General features: G+C 36.7%; 3 protein-coding genes across 5 annotated transcripts; 1 reads left to right on the top strand and 2 right to left on the bottom strand.

The window, feature by feature from the left end:
- The first annotated feature begins 5509 nt into the window (after nt 1-5509).
- LOC103431494 (ras-related protein RHN1-like) lies at nt 5510-8113 on the top strand. 3 transcript variants are annotated; one of them, XM_008369649.4, is made up of 8 exons: nt 5510-5788; nt 6274-6351; nt 6452-6619; nt 6921-6969; nt 7090-7163; nt 7263-7356; nt 7665-7777; nt 7885-8113. In XM_008369649.4, exons 2-7 carry the CDS (start codon nt 6289-6291, stop codon nt 7760-7762), a joined length of 546 nt encoding a protein of 181 aa, XP_008367871.1. In that variant the 5' UTR covers nt 5510-5788; nt 6274-6288; the 3' UTR covers nt 7763-7777; nt 7885-8113. The 3 variants fall into 3 exon arrangements, with proteins under 3 accessions (XP_008367871.1, XP_008367869.1, XP_070670178.1); XM_008369647.4 differs by having other exon boundaries at nt 5521-5784; XM_070814077.1 differs by lacking the exon at nt 5510-5788 and adding an exon at nt 6088-6177.
- A 1318-nt stretch (nt 8114-9431) lies between these two features.
- Nucleotides 9432-10670, bottom strand: LOC139192262 (uncharacterized). Its single transcript, XM_070814076.1, has one exon. The coding sequence runs from the start codon at nt 10650-10652 to the stop codon at nt 9714-9716; it is 939 nt and encodes a 312-aa protein (XP_070670177.1). The 5' UTR covers nt 10653-10670; the 3' UTR covers nt 9432-9713.
- Nucleotides 10671-10994: 324 nt separating this feature from the next.
- Nucleotides 10995-14928, bottom strand: LOC103400560 (uncharacterized). Its single transcript, XM_008339213.4, has 6 exons — nt 14524-14928; nt 14269-14401; nt 13874-13977; nt 13080-13224; nt 12853-12996; nt 10995-12740 (listed from the first exon to the last, which is right to left on the bottom strand). Exons 1-6 carry the CDS (start codon nt 14562-14564, stop codon nt 11211-11213), a joined length of 2097 nt encoding a protein of 698 aa, XP_008337435.3. The 5' UTR covers nt 14565-14928; the 3' UTR covers nt 10995-11210.
- Nucleotides 14929-19875: the final 4947 nt, after the last annotated feature.

Genomic DNA, 19875 nt, shown 5'->3' with positions numbered 1-19875 from the left:
CCTCTGGACATTTAAAGCTTTTCTTTCTTAGTCACAAAAAGGTTCGAAGTTGAGTTAAGATTATAATAGATTTAATGTTCAGTTCCTTTCAATATAATGAAAAATTGATCCCATTACGTTTTTGACCTGTCTAACATAAAATGGTATGAAATTTGGCATCAACTATTAACTTTTAATATGTCAAATTCAATATTTAGTTGTGTAATTATAATTATGGTCGAGTGATTTTTGACCAACATTTAGTTCAAAAGGCCCCTTTAAAATATTATATTGTATTTACTTGGATATGATAATGAGAAGATCATCAAGGAGATTGACATAATTGTTTTTCAAATTGTTTTTAAGATTTTCGAGTGAAATAATGTGTTATGTCAGCTAATATAAAATGAGTGTTTTTATTACCATGTTGTATTCAGGTTTGAATTTTCTCTTTTTGGAATGAGTGTTTTCATTACCAGTCCTTTTGCGCCTACAATAATTAGAAAAAAAATTGCATGGATTAGATTAATATAATTTGGAACCTTGATATTCATGTGAATCCAAGAAAATTTGAGATGAGAGTAAGGAGGATGTGAAGGCACGCAACCATCCAATACCATGGGATAAGATATCGTATGAAAAATCAGTTCCTATCATTGAATATGATATACATAACCTGACTAAAATCACAGCCTTACAAAACTCATCTCAGTCAGATATCCATATTATGGTCTAAAAAAGAGGAGAAAAGTGAAGGGAGGCAGTATACATGGAGAGATTTTTCAATGCCTCGGGAACACGGTTAGGCACACCGGGTGTCATAATACAATTGGTTGGAAATTTTTTTTTCAAGTAAACAACTACTTGTATTATGACATTTGGTGTACCGAACCGTATTTCTAGCACTGCCACATTGAAATTTTTTTTTTTCATATAATAGCCAATACACTTCATATATCAAAAGAATAATTAATTGCAATGAGCGATTTACAATTTTGTGCGACACAAATATACACTTAAAATAAATAAAAAATTGAGAGTTTTATATGGTGACACCACCTGCACATGTCAAGGCCAATCCTGACTATACGTATTTCTCAAGTAATTTTACCATAAGAGTACTTAGTACTATTTTGAAGAAAAATTGGATCTTAGTAACCCTAAACCCTATATAATATATATACACACATATATATACATATACATACATACATACATACATACATACATACATACATACATACATATATATATATATATATGTGTGCGCGCGCGCGCTCTGATTGTTCAAGAAGAAGAGAAGTACTAATTAATAAAGATAAAAGTATAACACTTGTATATATCCATCATATATTCATATAAAAACATTTACACCTGAATTAAGCAAGCAGAGACAAGATTTTCATTATACCTATTTGTATATATACGTACAACTTCTATAAATAGTTGGATTAATGAAAAGGATGCAACACCAAACTTTTTTGCGGACTTAGTTAACTAAGTAGACTGATCAAGTACTGATGTGGGAGAGAAAGAAGCCTCTGAGTTATTATTGGTAGGCATGGACTTTGATCGCTTCATCCAAACCGATGACGTGGACCGGTGAAACCGGCACCGGAATGAGCCTTGATGTGTCGTTGGTGAGCACAGACATTGACCTTTTTGTGAAGTAATTGATGCAGCTTCTGCGTTGCCACCATTTTCTGGAGTTGTTGAGACTTTCAGGCCACTGCCATGGGAGGCCATGTTTTGATAGAGAATAGTGATACTAATGAAGGAAAAGCTTATATAAATTTATTGCCAGATTGCCTTTATATATAGGAGGAAAGAAGGGAAAAAAAAGGGATTTTATCCTCGAAGAGTGTGCGGTCAGAAGCGATCTAGTAAGGCGATCAAGTTGTATCTTTGATTCCTACCCTTATTTGTCTCTCTAGAAACCAAATTAAGAATTTGTCTTTTCGTACTGTCATGTGATTCATTTATAATGTGGTCATCGTACATTGTTCGGCCAATTTTCGTCAGGTATTATTTATATTCAATTTTAAATAAAAAATTAATAATGATTTCTGACCGTACGATGTACGATGAACTGAAGTGATTGAAGGATCCCTAAGATCCTCACAACATTAATATTATCATATAGGTGCATGAAATATTAGTTATATCATTCATTTATATTCTATTATCATAATTAATGATATCATGTAACAGCGTAATTGTTTTACAAAAAAATTATTCATAAATAAGTTAATTTTGTTTTTTGTTTGTTGTTTCTAACCTACATCTGTGCTTTTCACGAAGTTAATAGACTCTAAACCCTTGGTTGTTATGCTAATCCGGTCTAAAGGTTGAAAAGGGTGGCTAAAAACAGATGAGGAGTCATTATCTCAACTTCTAAATAAATGAATCATTTTTACCAAAAAAAAAAACAAAAATAATCATGTATTAGAGAAGAGAATAGGACAAGATCATGAGATGGATTCCATAATCCACCCACTTAAGTTAAGAGTTTTGAGCCTATTCAAAACTCCTCATATAATAACATTTCACCAGTGTGAAAGGCAATACTGTTTTAAAAGAAAAAGTGAAAGGCAAATCATGAAATGTTTACTATTTTTGTTTGTAATGGGAATTAGAATATTTTGATTCCCGACTTTTTTTATGTTCCTTAATACATAGTGATTAAAATTATTTTTAATATTTTTTTCCCTTGAGTGTACTAACACATACGTAATAAGAAAGAAATCATAGATGACCCTCCCCACCTTGTAAATTGTAATGTACTTGAAAATTTAGGATTAAATTAGTTGTGGGGAAAATAATTGATCTTATCTCAACTCCTCCTCTCTCTTATTTCAAATTTGTCGATTCATGACTTCTGTCGTTAGAAGAAAAGTTGATGTGGAAGGAGACTTGAAGATAAAAAAAAGGGTGATATGTTGAGGTCGGTAAGGTGAATGGGTATAATAGCTAGTGGTTGCATGAAGATGAGGCTTCCATGTGGGAGGGATTATAAAGTATATGCAATATATATATATATATATATATATATATATATATGCTGATTGCACACGTAGCATACATTCTGATTAAAAGGTCGTACCCAGTGCACAAGGTTCCCGCTTTACGCAGGGTCTGGGAGAGGTGAATGTCGGCTAGCCTTACCCTCATTTATGGAGAGGCTGCTCCCAAGTCTCGAACCCGACCATACATGGTCCATACATGTGCTCTCCCTACCCGAAGTAAAAAAGAATTGGCATCTCCCATTATTGCTTAAGAGCAAGAGCTTTTCATTGTCATCGGTCTGACAACATTAAATTTTAACGAGCTAAACCGTATATTTTTCAAGTTGTATTTCCTAAATCATCTTTGTAAAATATTAGCCAAATCAGAAATATTTGAGACATCTAATTGAGTTCAAAAAAATTGACACACTTTGGTCTAAAAAAAACATTGAAATTTTATCGTGATAATTAAATAAGCAAATAGTTTCGGATTGAATTGATTTTTTGTAAGGATGATCTATGATATTGAAACTTACAAAGTAGATAGTTTGGATAGTTGAAGTTCGATGTGAAGTGGTTCCACAACTAATTCCCATTTTTGATAAAAATGAAAATCTCTTCCTTTAAGGGGTCTGTTTATATATATATATTGTCTTAGCCATGCATGACATGAGCCCATATTGAAGATATGGGTTGTTCATGACTACTTGATATGTATTCTTGTTGTTTCCGACTTAGCTAGGTTAACTTCTTCATCCATACAAATTACAGGACCATTGCATCGTTTTTAATGTGTAGAAACTGAAATTGGCAATTTGTTTGTTGCGAGCTTGTTTGATTTTCACAAGCTAATGAAATTGTCAATTTTTTTTCTTTTTGTTTTTAAAGGAAACGATGATAATAGATTAGACAAGTCGAATTACTCATAAGGCTTGTTCATTAGTCTACCAAAATAGTCTTGTTCTCAAAACCCGTGCAAGATAGTCAGAAAGAACCAAGATTTTGGAATTAGTCATCAATTACAAAGTCGGCAAAATAAAGGGATAGTCTTTAAAGCAAAGAATGCTTGTAAGTGATAGTTTGCTTCTGCAAGACGGTGAATGTTCATACAATTTATTTCTTCTTAGAAGAAACCATTTTTCTATGTACGTAATGTTAATTTCAAATACATCTTTGAAATCAAACACAAACATACCAGGCTATGCATGCGCTGTCTCATACTATAGCAATTTCAACTTGAATTACACGGTTATATATATCCTTGTATTATGTTATCTTATCTTTATAAATTATATCCTTGTAGGAATTTGTATGAAATGATACCCCACCAACCTTCTTTAGTTTTTATTTTCTTTTGAAATTTGGGGTGGTGCCTAACGGACAAGGATTATCTGCCCTCCTTGTTTCCGTGCCCTCTCATACCCTTCTATTTGTGTAGTCACGGTTAAGCTACGTCAACATTTTATATTACTATTCATTTTTGTCCTATTATGTCTATAAAAAAAATAATATAAAATGTTGACGTGATTTAACCGTGATTACATAAAATAGGAGGGTACAGGAACAAGGAGAGCAGACAATCCTTGTCCGTGCCTAACACCTTCCCTAATCCATAACACCTTCCCTAATCCAATCCCTTCAAGTTTCGTTTTCGTTCGATGATACCGATGACCTTTTTAACTTATCAAGATAGCATATATATATATATATATGAAATTCAACAATGCAAGTCGGCTGGCTTGTTATGATTCTTCTTTTATCTATTGCGCATTACTCATCTGAACTTAATTTAAGCTCCAAGAACTGCATTTTGGTTTGATTAATCTACCTTGGGATGTATCCATTTATGTCTACATCACTCATCGTAAATCTATCTTAAACTGTGAATATGTCTATGTACATCTAAACACACTCAACAAAATAGACACAAGTAAATGTACCACCAGTTTCATAACGGATTTTCTCGTCTACTAGACTCTAAATTGGCAATAAAATGACTTACTGATTGGTTATCCTTTAATAATACTAGCTCTTTTAAAAAATTGAGACTTTTTTTAGTGACTCGAGTGAGAATAGTACTTCTCACTCGAGTTTTCCCTTAATAATGTTTGCATACATATATATAAAAGAATTGATTATTTGATTTCGGGTTTATATGTGAGAATCCAATGATTGAAAGATCCGTTTACTAACCATTTAATTTGTTTTTACATTTTCACTTTAATATAGCTTACACATGTGGCAAACACAAAAAGTGAAAACAAAACAAAAGTCATTTTTTGGACAAAAAAAGAAGAAGTTATTTCTCTTAAAAAACGAAATAGTTATTAACAGATCTAAATCGTAAATACAGACCTAAATGCGATTATTGATGTATGAACGCACGGCATGTCATACGGGTTAAGAAAAATTGGATAAGTTTAGAAGAAAATGTCAATGATGCCCGAGTGTTCCTTCTTCATCTGACTGGATCCACCATGCATTGAAAGTAACAAGCTAAATAAAAATGGAAAAGAAAAAAAGAATAATTAACAGCCAAAAATACAAAAAAAAAAAAAAAAAAAAAAAAAAAGGGCAGCTAGAAAACAACTACCAGTCAAGGAACAAACTACCAGTCAGTTTGATCTTTTGGTTTTCTTCTCTCTCTGGGGGCTCATAAGTGCCTTTGCTAAGTTATCACTTTCAAACGAAGAAATCTTGTCTCGGTTGTTCCTGAATTTTCGAGAAAAAAGTTTGAAGTAATTTTAATCGAGAAAGATCCATGGCGAGAACCGGCAATAAGAATATACAAGCCAAGCTGGTGGGTATGTCTTCCTTTTTATTTTTACTTTTTTCTTTTATTCACTTAATTAGTTGTATGCATGATCTATTGAGTTATTGCTAATTACTATTGTCCTTAGTAATTTTGTGAGGTTAATTGAGTTTTGATATGATTCTGATTAACTTGATGAGCACCATCCACGATGATATATGATATGACTCTTAGGCTTGATTATAGCGACGATTCCTGAATTAGGATTCTCGCAGATTGTAATTAACTCAATGAGTAGTGTTATATATATATATATATATATATCTATTAGTAGGCAAAAGATCCAATTGCAAGAGCGGAGCTCTAACAACCGAGCTCTATCCCCCCGAGCCAAGTAGAGCATGCATGAAGGAGTCAAATGCTTCTTCTATTCACTTAGCTGTTAGATTGTTAAAATTGTCACATTTTATCAATAAATATAATTTCGCATTGAAATTTTTGTAAATTGGTTAACTTCGTTATTATGATTGTTTCCAGGTACTTCTTGGGGACATGGGAACTGGGAAAACAAGTTTGGTATTGAGATTTGTGACTGGAAAATTTTTGGAGTACCAGGTTTCACTTTGGATCAAATCTTAATTTCCATGTACAAAATGTAGAATACTAGAATATTTGTTCATGGCTTTTAATTAATATGAGTACTGTATAAATGCAGGAATCAACAATCGGAGCAGCTTTCTTCACTCAGGTTTTGTCACTAAATGAAGCTACTATCAAATTCGATATATGGGACACCGCCGGCCAGGAACGGTACCACAGCCTGGCTCCAATGTACTACCGCGGTGCTGCTGCAGCTGTTGTGGTGTACGATATCACAAGCATGGTATGGAGACTAGTCCAGAACAGTTTCTATCGTCACGTTTGTTGCTAGGTCTTCTCATGTTCATGTTTGTCACATAATGCCTTGAACATTTGTTGCTAATCCAAAATGGCTGCTGCAGCTTAATATGCTCACTGATTAGCAACAGAAAGATTTCCTTTAAGCAGCTTCAACCTCTAGAACTTCGGATAATACTTGGCTCGTTTGGTACCTAGGATTGGATTGGATTGTTATTTGTCGAATGATTTAACAACGCTTCACTAATGATATCTCTTATGTTCAATATGTGGTGTGTTTGCTGCAGGATTCATTCCTTCGGGCGAAAAAATGGGTTCTAGAAGTGCAACGACAAGGTGAATGCATGCCAGTTTTTGTACTTAAAGTTTCATTTTCAATTAGTTTTCGCATCAATTCGAATGAAGTTTGATATTTGTTCAAGATAACTGAAATTTGTTCAATATTTTTCAAATCAGCAAATCCAACCTTAATAATGTTCTTGGCTGGTAACAAGGCTGATTTGGAAGATAAGAGAAAAGTAGGGTCTGAGGTATTCACTCTTCACCAGGACACATTTTGTACATGTAATTTATTGATTCTTCAAGTTTTTCTCATGAAATTTATATTTTGAATTTATTTTTGGCTGCAGGAAGGTGAGCAATATGCCAAGGAAAATGGTTTGGTTTTCCTTGAAACATCTGCAAAAACTGCACAGAATGTCAATGAGCTCTTCTATGAAATAGGTACATACTTATCACCCTTTCATAATGTTTTTCTTTTCCGATAGAAGTGATATTCTACTTTAAACTAATCTAAATTGCGGGGAAGAGGATTCAAACTCGGGTGCATAGAGGGAGAATATCCGCTCTAATTGACTAATGTGGCTACGCCCACGTCTCCCACCCTATATAATGTTTGGAATAATAAGTATTCCAAGTTTTCCGCTTGATTTGAAATCAATTGGGCAGTATTCGAGTTGTATGATCCAATTCCATCAGTCCATTAGCAAATATTTTTGAAAAACGCTTATGAAAACAAGTTTTTTTTGCAGCAAAAAAACTGGCCAAAGCTAGCCCTTCTCGTCAATCTGGGATAAAACTGCATAGCAGATCACCTCAAAACAGCAGGAGAATGTTCTGTTGCTCTTGAGTCTTGATGATTTCGGTATGCATTTTCGTTCGCTGTATCTTGCCTCGATTTCAATTTTGGTCACCGTGTTTTATTTTCTGTTAAATTCGACGATTACAAAGATACTAAACTTCTTTTAACAGGATTGTGAACAATTTCAAGGACATGGTTCAACAAGATGGAGAAACTAACTAAAACTATGGCTGTATCAGAAATGAATATCCATCTGCAAGCTCTGCCAACCTGCTACAAGATATGAATTTCCTTTGTTTATGTTGTACAAATTATAAGAATTATTTCATTATGTTAATTGATGTTAAAGAGTGATTGTGGAACATAATTATAATGAGAAGCAAAATTTCACACATAAAACGTGTCATGGCGGCGAATAAAACAATCTACGCTTTCTTGGTGTAGCTTGAAAGATCAATAAAATTTCGCCACCAAAGATTGAAAAATAACCTACCTATATATCCCCGTCCCATGAGATATACTCATGTGCCCTCGAGTAATGAGGCAGTTGTTCCTAACACTCTCATCAACATATGAAGTGTGGTGTTGGAACAATTGTCCAAAAACTTGATTGTATGTTTTTCTCTCGTGCGGAGAGAGAGGTACACAACGGGGATGGCGAAGTTCCTCTTGTTGTTAGCTTGTTCATCAGTGCACAACGGAAACATATTATTGGCTGTAACTGTTCTATTATTTTGCTCTACACATCTCTCTCGTTACATTATTGGTCATGTGATAAAATAGATAAAGATATCCGGCAGGTTTCAATTGCATTGTTTATCTCAAACGAAATACACACACACTCTCTCTCTCGTTCTTACCGAAGTGGACAAAAACCTCCAGCAGGTTTCAATTGCATTGTTTATCTCAAATCGAAGTCCCTATAAAACAGACGTTTTTTTTATTTGTATTTTTTGTTTGTTTGTTGAATTTTTGTTAGTCCACCATTTCCCGTTCACGTGCACATCCATCCAATTTCTCACAATTTCTCACGTGTAGAAAAATGAAATGAAACTGCTTCTCCATAAACTAGTACAAAAGCAGGTGAAAACAAGAAAAGTACTTCTGGCTCTCTGCTTCTGCAGTTTGGGAGGGAGAAAAGAGAGAAGCATGGCATGGCTTGGATGGACGAGCAGCTGATCGGAGTACTGTCTTTCCATTTACCAAAAACTTACCTTGATGGATATTACTGTGATGGTGTCTTATGCCAATCACAAATTATCACTCATTTCATTCGTCGCACTTAATATTGAGTGATTAGTTTAATATTCCGTCATGGTAAAAACAACCCTCAAAATGCCATAGAGACGTTTGAAGCCAATAACAGTGTCATGTGTTATAAATGTCGCAAAAAGTATTGTATTATTAGCCAAGGACGCAAAAATAACGTTATAAGGATGCATGTAAGTGTCTCAATACAGAATAATAACTCAAGTAAGAATATCCGCCACGTCATTTGTCCATCTCACAAATGAGGCCTCTAGAGAATTGCTCTAATAGGGCAACTCCATAAAAAATAGATCCATGTATTTGATCATACCGAACCCATGTAAACCTGCTCAATATGAGAATTGCTTCAGTAGGATAAATTTTTCAGTGTAATTGGTATATGGAGTAATACATCAAGTGTCACTATGCAAATGGTGAAATATGTGTGCTAAAAAATTAATAATTTAACTTAAAAAATAAAATTTCAGATCACTCCTATTAAAACATGTGATGTACCGTTTCTCCTCCAGTAGGGCAACTCTATCAAAAAATTAGCACTGTTGTAGGGAAGTTATTCTCTCCGACGTAGATCACAAAAAACCCATCTCTTTATACAATATAATATCCTAAACCATAAGGAAAATTAAAAAGAGAGAGTCGAACTTGGATGCACAACACCAGATACAAATATAGTAGACTAACTAAAATTAAAAAAAAAAATGAAAAAACGAAATATAAAAGCTCTAATTAATCACCATGAAGGAGAAGTGGAAGTAGAACCAGAGGAGGAGGAAGAGAGGCCATTGTTACTATTGGAATCACTACCTGAAGTGCCTAGAGACCTTGCATCTCTGAGAGAAACAGAGCAAGCCTCCGCAGGGAGCTTCTTCATCGGAGTCAAAGGAGGCGTGGTAATTGGGTTTGACGGACCTGAGGGGGTTGGTTGCGCAACCTCTTCGTCCCCGGAGCTTGAAGAAGAACCCCCCATTTCCATCCTTGATGGGGACATGTCCGGCGTTTGGAAAGGAGTGTTTGTTCCGCTTGCCCTGCCGATCGCTTCGTTGTCGTAAATGGGGTTGGAAATGTACACAAAATGCTCTGCAGCTCCACCACCGCTGCCGCCACCAGCTTTTTCGTTACAATTAGCACCGTGACTGGGACTAATTTTGTCATCTGGGGTTGGTCGCGGGGAAGTTACAAAAGAAATTGATGGGGAGGGGATTGACATAATTATCCCTATATGGCAGGGAGATGTGTTTTGTAGCATTTCTTGGTTTTGGACCGGGATGTCGAAAACTTGGAGGAGCTGAGAGTGCTGCTTCTTTGTACCTGCACAGTCTTCTTCTTTCGAAGAAACCGGTGGGGAAAGGAAACTTCTCGGAGCGCGAAGAATGCCTAAGAAACCGCTGTGAGAAGGGCCGGTTGGGTGGTCTTGAGACTGCTGTGTTGAGGGCAGATGAGGAGCGGCTGTGGGGGCGGCTGCAGAGTCAGCGATGGTGTTGGAGTAGCTGTTGGTTTTGTGCTGGCGGCGGCAGAGGAGTGAGCAGTAAAGCTCGGCCAGCAGCACCAAGATCAAGCCTAAGACAATGGCGAGGGTCACCACCATCACCAGTGTTGCCCCCATTATCACCTTCGACGTGCCCTTCATCACCAGTGTTGCCCCCATTATCACCTTCGACGTGCCCTTCATCTCTCCCCCCCCCCCCCCCCGCCCTCACTTTCTCTCTCTAGACTGATGGACTGAGGGAGGAGAAGAGTGTCCTGGTGTTATATTGGAGGCTGAGCACCGAGCAGCTTTATTGTTTTGGCGGGAAACAGTACGTTACCTATGACAAGGGAAGGGAAGGTAATGGGGCAAACAGCCCTGGGGAATGTGGAAGGGCAAATAGTCCTGGGGAGCGTAAGGGCTTTCCCTTCTGACAATCAAGGGAAAATTAGTCATTTGGCACAGACACTAAACCACAAGTTTACCTCTCTATCCTTGATTGAAGACAAAATTTCCGTGCAACTGTTATTTTATGATGAACACCACTCAACAAGAAGCATTCTCAATTATCCATTGAAACTCAAGACACTATAACAAATTCTACATTGATGACTCCAATGATTTGAAATTTCGGTAATATATGATTTATTAGATGCAGTGTGAGGTAAAAAAGACCAACCGTCGGATGCTACCGTGCCACTCAACTACCGGAAACAATGGTCGCCATTGAGCTCATACAGTTAAGATTCTTGCTTTTACCCTTTACATTCCTCTTAGGGCTGCAAATTGGGCGGCCAAATCTTCGTAGTCCGGTAGCTTGGGATGCACATGCTTAGCTGGATTGGACCTGTCGGGTTGAAACGAAGCTGCACGAGCAAATACTTTGGGTGCCTCTGATGGACCGCTATGTTCATGAGGAAGGGAAACTGATCTTACTGCTGTTGGAACCATTTCGGAATCATCTCTGCTTGCGTGTCTTGGGGATTCACCAACACCAGTGCCTGCATGCTGTGTGTGACGACTTCTCGACTTTCTTCTTGACAATTCTGAGTCCAAGTTAGATGGCTTTTTACTGTAATGAATCAGAAGCTCGTCCATTCTCCTCTCTTCTTCATCCTTCTTATAGTGCTCGTCATCAAACAACAGTTGCAGACCTCGTCGTGACTCATCCTTTCTCCTGCTTCTTGTTTTTCTGATTGCAACTTCTGTATCTTGACTGTTTCCAGCATCATTGTGAGAGGACCGTGATCTTGAGTGTCTCCTCCTAGAAGATCTTGGTTTTGGTATGTGGTTGCTAGATGCATCATCCCGATGAGCACAATCCTTCTCATGATCATGACCATTAACTTTTGTAGCAGCAGGCTTCTCATCCTCATCATCAGATCCTACGCTTACCCCTCTGAGTATATTGTCAACAAAGGCTATGTTATACGCTACAGGATCCTTAGTGATGCGCTTGCTGCCAGAACCATCCTTGACTTCATGTTTTCTATCTTTTGCTTTGGCATTCGGTTTCACATACGGAGGAGGGACCCCATAATTGTAGGGGGGCTTCAACTTAGGCATCTCTTCTTCTTTAATTCCTAATTTTGCGTCATTTTGTTTGCCACCATAATTGTCATCAGCAAATAAGCCTTGACCGTTGCTTTTCACATGAGGTCCAGCAACACTTGGCTGTACACGAGGTAAAACTTCATGGAAGTCTCTTTTAGGAACATTGTTCTCCCTCTCGTGACCCCTTTCCTGTCCTTTTCCTTGAGATGAACTGTCTGATCTAACTGACTTTGGGGGAGCATCCTCCTTTCTATTCCAAGCTTCATATTTGTGGGAAGCAACTTCTTGCCTTTCCTGGAACAAACTTCCACCATCTATTTCCATGACAGTATCTTCACTGGCACTGAGAGACTTGTGTTCTTTTCCCAAGGGTCTATGCCTAGTCTGATGAACGTGATTGTCCTCCTTTCTATTCCATGCTTCATATTTGTGAGAAGCCAATTCTTGCCTTTCCCGGAACAAAATTCCATGGCCATCATTTTCCATGACAGTATCTTCCCTGGCACTGAAAGACTTATGTTCTATTCCAAAGGGTCTATGCCTAGTTTCAGGAACATGATCATCTTTTTTCAATACAATACCGAGCTTCTCCTTGTGTAATTTCTGAGCATCATTAAGATCAAATCTCCTTTCTGTGGGTAAAAGATTATGTTCTCCTTTTGGGCCTGCAGATTTCCCAGTAGACAATTTGCTTTTATCGTCACTAACATGGGAAGGCCCGTAAGTTTTTGGCTTGTCCTGCAAGGTCCAGTCCACAAGTGATGTTTAATTTGAGAAAGCAATGTTTTTTATCATGAATTCCTCATTGTATCTGATATAGGTGTTATGGCAACAACAGAGTAGGACATACCTGTGTAAACGCAGGAGGAGGTTTTGCCATCCTCTGTTCAAAGGCCTTGGAGTCCCAATTTATTGAGAACTCTACCGCTATGTCTTTCAATAACTGAACCTTCTTCTCCAGTGTAGGAGGCTTTGAAGCTATGTTCTCAACAAACTATCAATTAAGAATGCAGTAAGTTAGCTTAAAGCAGTTACGGATGCATAAAGTTCTATATGAGCATGTCGATAAAGAATTACCTTTTGATTCACAAAATACTTCAGAGAATTTGCGTATCTCTCTTGAAAAAGTTGCCTAAGGTCACGCAACTCTGGTAAATCAGAGAACCTTGCGGCAGCAATCATCAGCGATGACACAGGCTCCTTACATTCCTTAGGGCAATCACTACAAAGAAAATAGCGTAGCAAAGGGAACGTTATCTTGAGTTTCACTACAGGACTGTCATCTCCTTTAGCAGGAAACCGAACAATTTGTTTGGATTATTTCCTAATGTGCATAATATTAGAGAAATAATATCAGGTTAACAAACAAAATGGAGCATTGACGTAGAATCAGCTGAAAATATATGGGGCAGAACCATAGACAAGTTGTGTTTATGAGAATTGCAATCACGTGACAATATGTCCACACTTCTTTACGCATTTTTACTGAAACCAATATATTTCCGACAAGTATTTCCCCTGGTCGAAACAAATTACCTCACTTGATGTCTCCTTTCTCATCAACAGGGGCAACGTATCTTATCAAGCCACTTAACGAGAAAATGTCAACTAAATCTACAGCCATTTTTGCGACTTCTAACACAATCAGCCACAAATTATACAAATGCGCATATCATATAACACAATAATTCACAAAGTTGACCATAACATGTAGAGAAGAAACATATTAAAATAGCATAAAATGGGTATAAAGTGTTCCAATCCAATATCAAAAGAGCGGTTGCACGCTAAATAGGTAAAGAAAATTGAGTGATCGGTTTTGGCAGCAAACAATCTCTAAATTCCCACGACAACTCAAGAACGAGGTGTACCTTTCTTTCTGCATAACTGAAAGATTCTTGAGCACCAAATCACAGCATCGCTCAACGAAATCATAACACGAAGAAAGGATCAACTCCGCTGTGAGTCCATCAGCCTGCATTTACCAAATATAGCATACTCTTGCTTTAGGTGCACAAGTAGGCAAAACAAAACTTGGTCCACATCACCAACATATTTTGTCTGATTTCCGATTAATTAAAAACCTTGCACATTTTATTTAATTTAATCCAACGATTCTTATCCTTTTCAAAGAGCAAATATCGTAAAATACAAAAAGGCAGAAAAACAAATTTTCTCGGCGACCAAACAGATTGCAGAAAATTCAAACCCAAAAAATGAAATCAAAGAATCAAAATCGAAGAGCAGAGTAATCAATCAATCTCACCCTTCCGAAAGCATTGATATCAAGGCCATTGGTGAGCAGATCAGCGATATCCTTCTTCAGAAACTTCTGCGTCGCGTTCCTCTTCCTCCGTATCACGTCGATCCGAGTCTTCGTCAATTTAATCAGCGATTTGCTGCAAATCAAAACATGCAGAATATATATACACAAATATATATTTCTATTCTGATATACATAGAGAGGTAGATGCAAATCATGCAACTGTATATGGAGAGAGATCTGAGGGCAAACGCAAACCATTTGGAGGCAAATCCACGGCCCAGCAGCCCGTCCAACATTTTTCAATAACTCGGTGAACGATTCGACTCAGCGACTCAGAATGTATGAGCACGCATTGACAGAATCGCAGTGCAATAGAACAAGAACAATAACAGTAGAAGAAAAAGAAGAAGAAGAAGTGTCTCTCTCTCCTCTCTCGCTCTCGCTTTTCTGAACCGCTTCAGGACATTTTTCGAACTCTCACTCGGCCACCAAACTGATGGGAGAGCGAACTTTTGTGACAACAAGGCCCTTGCTCTTTCACCTTTCACACCGACGTTGACGCGGGTAACGACCCGTTTTTATAACGTTACGGAGGGTGTTTTGGGGAAATAAGTTCGGATTTGGTGGGTTTGGAGATCGTGGTCGTTGGAGGGAATACTTTGTGGCCAACTGGAGGGTGTCCGGAGGGAGGTAGGGTAATCAAGTCAAGGTGGGTAAATGACGAGTCAGCCCTCCAGGAGTTGATAGAATCTGCTGAGCTGGACCCAGACCGTCAAGTGCTTTATTTGGGTCACATTTCTTAATTTTTTTAATTAACCTTTTTGATAATAATAATTATTTTTAATTATATATTGCTTTCGTGCGACAATGAAATGATCATTTTCGGTCTGACAGAAGAAAATGAAGAGCGTTGATAACGGCCAATTAACCGATTGATCAGAAATCGGTCTGAAAAAAATGATTTTCTTTTTTGGATGGTCCACAGATTAGCCGATCTAGGAAAGAAAAAATGGAGTTTCTCGACAATGGATGACGTCCTCAGCTCGGTCATTACATCGATGGGTCTTTGGTTGGCATGATCTCTCTCTGTCGCTAGCCTACCCCTTGAGCTTAAATTATTATTTATTTTTTTAACTTCATTTTAATGCTTTTAATTAATTTTTATATGATTTTAAAAAATTTTACATGACAATATTTAATTAGACTTGTGAGTCTCACGTAATTGTCACATCATCTACTAATATAAGTTTGACGAAATTCTAACTCAATGACGATATTGATTTGTATTACTCATATTCAAATATTACATTGATCGAATAACTCCACGTCTTCCAGAGCCTCCATTTCGAACAATTAAAGTGAATTGCGATGGGGCTTGATATAAGCAAACGGGAAGGGGTGATTTTGGGTGGGTTGCTAGAGATTTTGCTGGGATATTTAAAGGTACTAGAGGGGTGGGGAATATTTAATGTGAATCTAGTTCGATGGTGGAGGCGGAAGCAATGAGGGTGGCTTTGTTGGCTTGTGTGGAGAGCGGGGGTAGTTCAAGTGGAAACAGATTCGAAGGTAATGGTGGACATGCTAAATGGTGTATTGCAATCGAAGGCTGTCATGGAAGGTGTTATATGGGACATTCACCATATTAAGTAGCAATTGAGTTCAGTTGAGTTTCTTTTCACTCCTCGTGCCTGTAATGGGGCTGCACATTTGGTGACAACTTGTGTCACGCGTGTAGGGGGCTATCATATGTGGGTCTGCTTTGAACTAGAGTGGTTGTTTAATGCTTTGACTTCTGAGGTAAACATTTCAATTCGTATCTAATAATATTTGATCTTGGACAAAAAAAAAAAAAAAAAACTCCACGTTTCCTCTCTTCAACAAAGATATTATATTTTATTCAAAGGAAAAATGTTAAGGAGATTAAATATTTAGACAAAATTTGTTAAATTATATGACGTGTTTGTTGATGATTAGAATGTTGATTAACGTGTTTATTTTTTATTGATGGCACATCGCATGTTTTACAAATTTAGTCTAGAAATAGTGTTTACCTAGCATTACTCTTATTCAAAATATAATGAATAGAAGATGTCAATTATTTCGAGATTTTCTAGTAGTCTCCGCGGTATTCTTTATTTTAGTATTTTTGTTCATTAAATACTTAATCAAGAAGGCGATAATTAAAATTTAGGGAACTTTAACGAAAAGCTCCTGGTACTGTTCCCTTTAACGGAAAACCACATTTTTACACTAAAAATTCAATCCAGTTACTATTCACTTATTTTGTCCTTATCGTTAAAGCTCAAAGTTTTCAAGCCCTTTTCATTAGTTTTCTTTAAAATTTAACCACAATTTTTTTTTTTTTGAGGAAAAAAGAGATATTTCATTTCATTTCCAAAGTTTGACAAACTAAGAATTACATGGCAAAGAGAGGTCATCCTCAAGTGTATCACAAATGATAATTGGAGGTTTACAAACCAAGTATTCACACCCCCGACTGGAGGGAGAACCTAGTGAGTCTATGGGCAACTGAATTTGCTTGGCAATGAACATGGAAAACAAAAACTTCAGCGATCAAACGCATCAGGAATTTCTCATCCTCAATGATTAGTCCAATGAAAGACAAATCCATCGAAGGTACGCCTAATGCAGAAATTATCTGAAGTGCATCACTCTCTAAAATAACATTTTGATATCCCCTTTCAGTGGCCAACTCAAGCCCAGTTCGAACAACGAGGGCCTCAATTTGTGCCAGGGAGTGCTGCTACTTACACCTTCCAGGACAACTACATAAAGTTATACATTATAAGATATTTCGAAACAAAATAAAGTTTTCAGTTAACTCGAACAGATCCATCTGCAGAGTCAGAAAGCACACAGGACTATCACATTCCACGTCTGCAAGCTTCTGCATGCCCCATTCATAGAGAAAGTTAGAAACCTACGTGGATGGATTAGGCTTTACAGCTTTGCATCACCGCCCCACCACTTACGGAATCGACCAAGGCCATGTTAGAGAAAATGTAGAAATATAGAGAATAATCCGAATGATGACTTTGAAATACGACTTGAATTGTTTCTTTAAAGTGTTATTTGCCCTCATTCGAATGAGTTTGCTAAAGGGTTCTTGGAAAATCACTTCCAGGATACAACAAAGTATGGAATATTCGATTAGCAAAACCGAATTGTATTCCCTTAGAAATAACTAGAAAGAAATTGTCTGAATGTGATAGAGAGAAAATAGAGCAAGGAATGTAGAAACAAATTTATAAAATTTGTGTATGAAACATTATGCCACAATAGGTATTTATATGCATTGAAGCACCCGTTCATCGAACCCTTTCATTTTAGTTGAAGATATACAACCATTCTTAATAGTGTTTATCCAAAAGATATGTCTTATATTTAGAATTTTCAGAAAATAAATATTGATTAATTACATTTTTTAATTCTATTCATACAATTTGAGTAAGCATCATGTATTTTAATCAAAAGTTGCAACCATTCAACAAAATATACAACTGTAAAAGGTTGAATGAAGCCCAACCTTTTGTAAAGGTTGTTGCCCGTACAGTTTCTGCGCACCGCAGCACCCTTTATAGATTACACACACACATGATGCACAATGCAGCCAAGTCATATATATATAATTTATATATTTATTATTGAAATCTCTAACAATCCTTCCCAATTTCAATAATATGATAAATAATATAATAACATTTCTCTCTCTATAATTAACCACAAACATACTGATATAATCATGCATACAAGAAATGTGTCTTTCGAATTAAACCTTTAATTAATGTAAGAAATTCAAAGTTATAACGAATGCGATGGTGACTTAAGTTTAAACTAAGGTTTTAAAAAACGCTAGGCGCTAGTCGGGCGGCTGGCTGGCGCCTAGCGCCTAGGCGGTTAGGCGGGGTCTAGGCGGATTTAGGTAAATTTCTTGTATATCTTGTAAATAAATGCATATTGAAACTTACAAAAAATTATATTTGTATCAAATCCATAGATAAGATAATAAAAGAATGATAAAATGCAAAAAGAGTATCCAACAAGTCCAAAATTTAAAACACATTAAGCATATATGCCATATAACAATAGTGAGGAGTATTATAGGATGACACATGTACAACAAGTTCGCAATTCAAACCACATATAAATTAATCAAATTTACGACATAATATATATAAATAAACATTAATACTATGTTATTTTCAAAAAAAAAGAAAAAAGAATATATATAGGTATATATGTTAAATATGAGGATACATGTAAACTTAAAAAATTGTATCATTTTGTAAGTCCATATTGTTGGGCCTCTCAATAAAATAAAACGTTGGCCCTGCATTCATTTTTTAATTAATCCTTCACCGACTGTTTAAAGGTGCTAGCTAAAGCAAAAAGTTGCAAATTTCTTAAAACCTTAACTTGCAGCTCTCTACAACTACACTCATTTTCTACAACTTGTCGCCGTACCCATCTTTGCAAACCTTTTACAACCCATCGCCATTACCCATCCCTGCAATTGCACAAATCTCATATACCTTTCTCTCTCTCTCTCTCTCTCTCTCTCTTTCTCTCTCTCTCTCCATATTCGACTTCTCTTTTAACAAACAGAGAGGCAGACGGCGAGACTCGGGGAGACAAGAAGGTTGTGAGTCTGGCGACAAAAGTTTCTTTTCCAGGCCGGCCCGACCGCCCAACGTCCGCAAAGCCCGCCCAAATGGTCACCTTGCACCGCTTAATGTCCTTGCCGATTTAGTGAACGATTTCGAGTTAATCGCGATGGAGCACCGCCTAGACCGCATTTTAGAACACTAGTTTAAACCAACTATTCTTATGTTAAAACCGGAATCACTATACACATGACTATGTCTTATTTCCTTAAAGAAATTTATGAACTAATTAAGCACTATTATGACCTTGTGCTTCATCATGGTTTCATGAACATTTACAAGAGAAAACCCAACTCTTGGTAGAAGCAGCACCACTTCTTATGTTCATATAGGTGAGGTTCCTTCCCATGTCCCTGCTACTATAAACCTAACTACAAATAACCTCATTAAGAAATAAAATTCATCCTCCTAAACGTAGCAATCTTGCACTAATTATCCTGGAATGAGCTATATATTAATTTTCAATGCTTTCACAACCACTTATCAATAACTTGTTATTAACCATTAAACTTTTAAATTAGTGATGTTCTAGACAAAGTTGGGTTACCATTATTGGTGGCAAATTTTCAATAAAGGGTTTTAACCCCATTCTACTAGATGCACTAACTACCAAAACTCTTAAAAGTGCTTTCGTTAACGGATCCGGCAAGTTATTTCTTGATTCAACATAAATAATATTAATAACTCCATCAATTATTAATTGATTGACATATTCGTGTCTCAAGCTAATACGTCTAGACTTTCCATTATATACCTTATTGTATGCTCTAGACAAAGTAGCCTCACTTACAGTATAAAGAAATTGATGGCATTGGTTGTTGCCACAACGCTATTTCCAATAACAAATTTCGAATCCATTTCGCTTCTTTACCTGTTGCCGCTAATGCTATAAATTCAGATTCCATAGTTGAATGTGCTATAC

The sequence above is a fragment of the Malus domestica genome, chromosome 15 (assembly GCF_042453785.1).
Source record: "Malus domestica chromosome 15, GDT2T_hap1".
Taxonomy (NCBI): Eukaryota; Viridiplantae; Streptophyta; class Magnoliopsida; order Rosales; family Rosaceae; genus Malus; species Malus domestica.
The sequence above is the reverse complement of the archived record's forward strand: the minus strand, read 5'-3'. Positions and strand labels throughout refer to the sequence as shown.

What these genes read in the sequence shown, in the direction of transcription:
- LOC103431494 (XM_008369647.4), top strand. Translation starts at nt 5,746, where the DNA reads ATGGCGAGAACCGGCAATAAGAATATACAAGCCAAGCTG. An exon ending in TGTACGATATCACAAGCATG is followed by an intron (nt 6,620 to 6,920) that starts GTATGGAGACTA and finishes TGTTTGCTGCAG; the next exon opens with GATTCATTCCTTCGGGCGAA. An exon ending in TGAGCTCTTCTATGAAATAG is followed by an intron (nt 7,357 to 7,664) that starts GTACATACTTAT and finishes TTTTTTTTGCAG; the next exon opens with CAAAAAAACTGGCCAAAGCT.
- LOC139192262 (XM_070814076.1), bottom strand. Translation starts at nt 10,652, where the DNA reads ATGAAGGGCACGTCGAAGGTGATAATGGGGGCAACACTGGTGATGAAG.
- LOC103400560 (XM_008339213.4), bottom strand. Translation starts at nt 14,564, where the DNA reads ATGTTGGACGGGCTGCTGGGCCGTGGATTTGCCTCCAAATG. An exon ending in ATATCAATGCTTTCGGAAGG is followed by an intron (nt 13,978 to 14,268) that starts GTGAGATTGATT and finishes TGGTAAATGCAG; the next exon opens with GCTGATGGACTCACAGCGGA. An exon ending in TCAGTTATGCAGAAAGAAAG is followed by an intron (nt 13,225 to 13,873) that starts GTACACCTCGTT and finishes TTTTCTTTGTAG; the next exon opens with TGATTGCCCTAAGGAATGTA.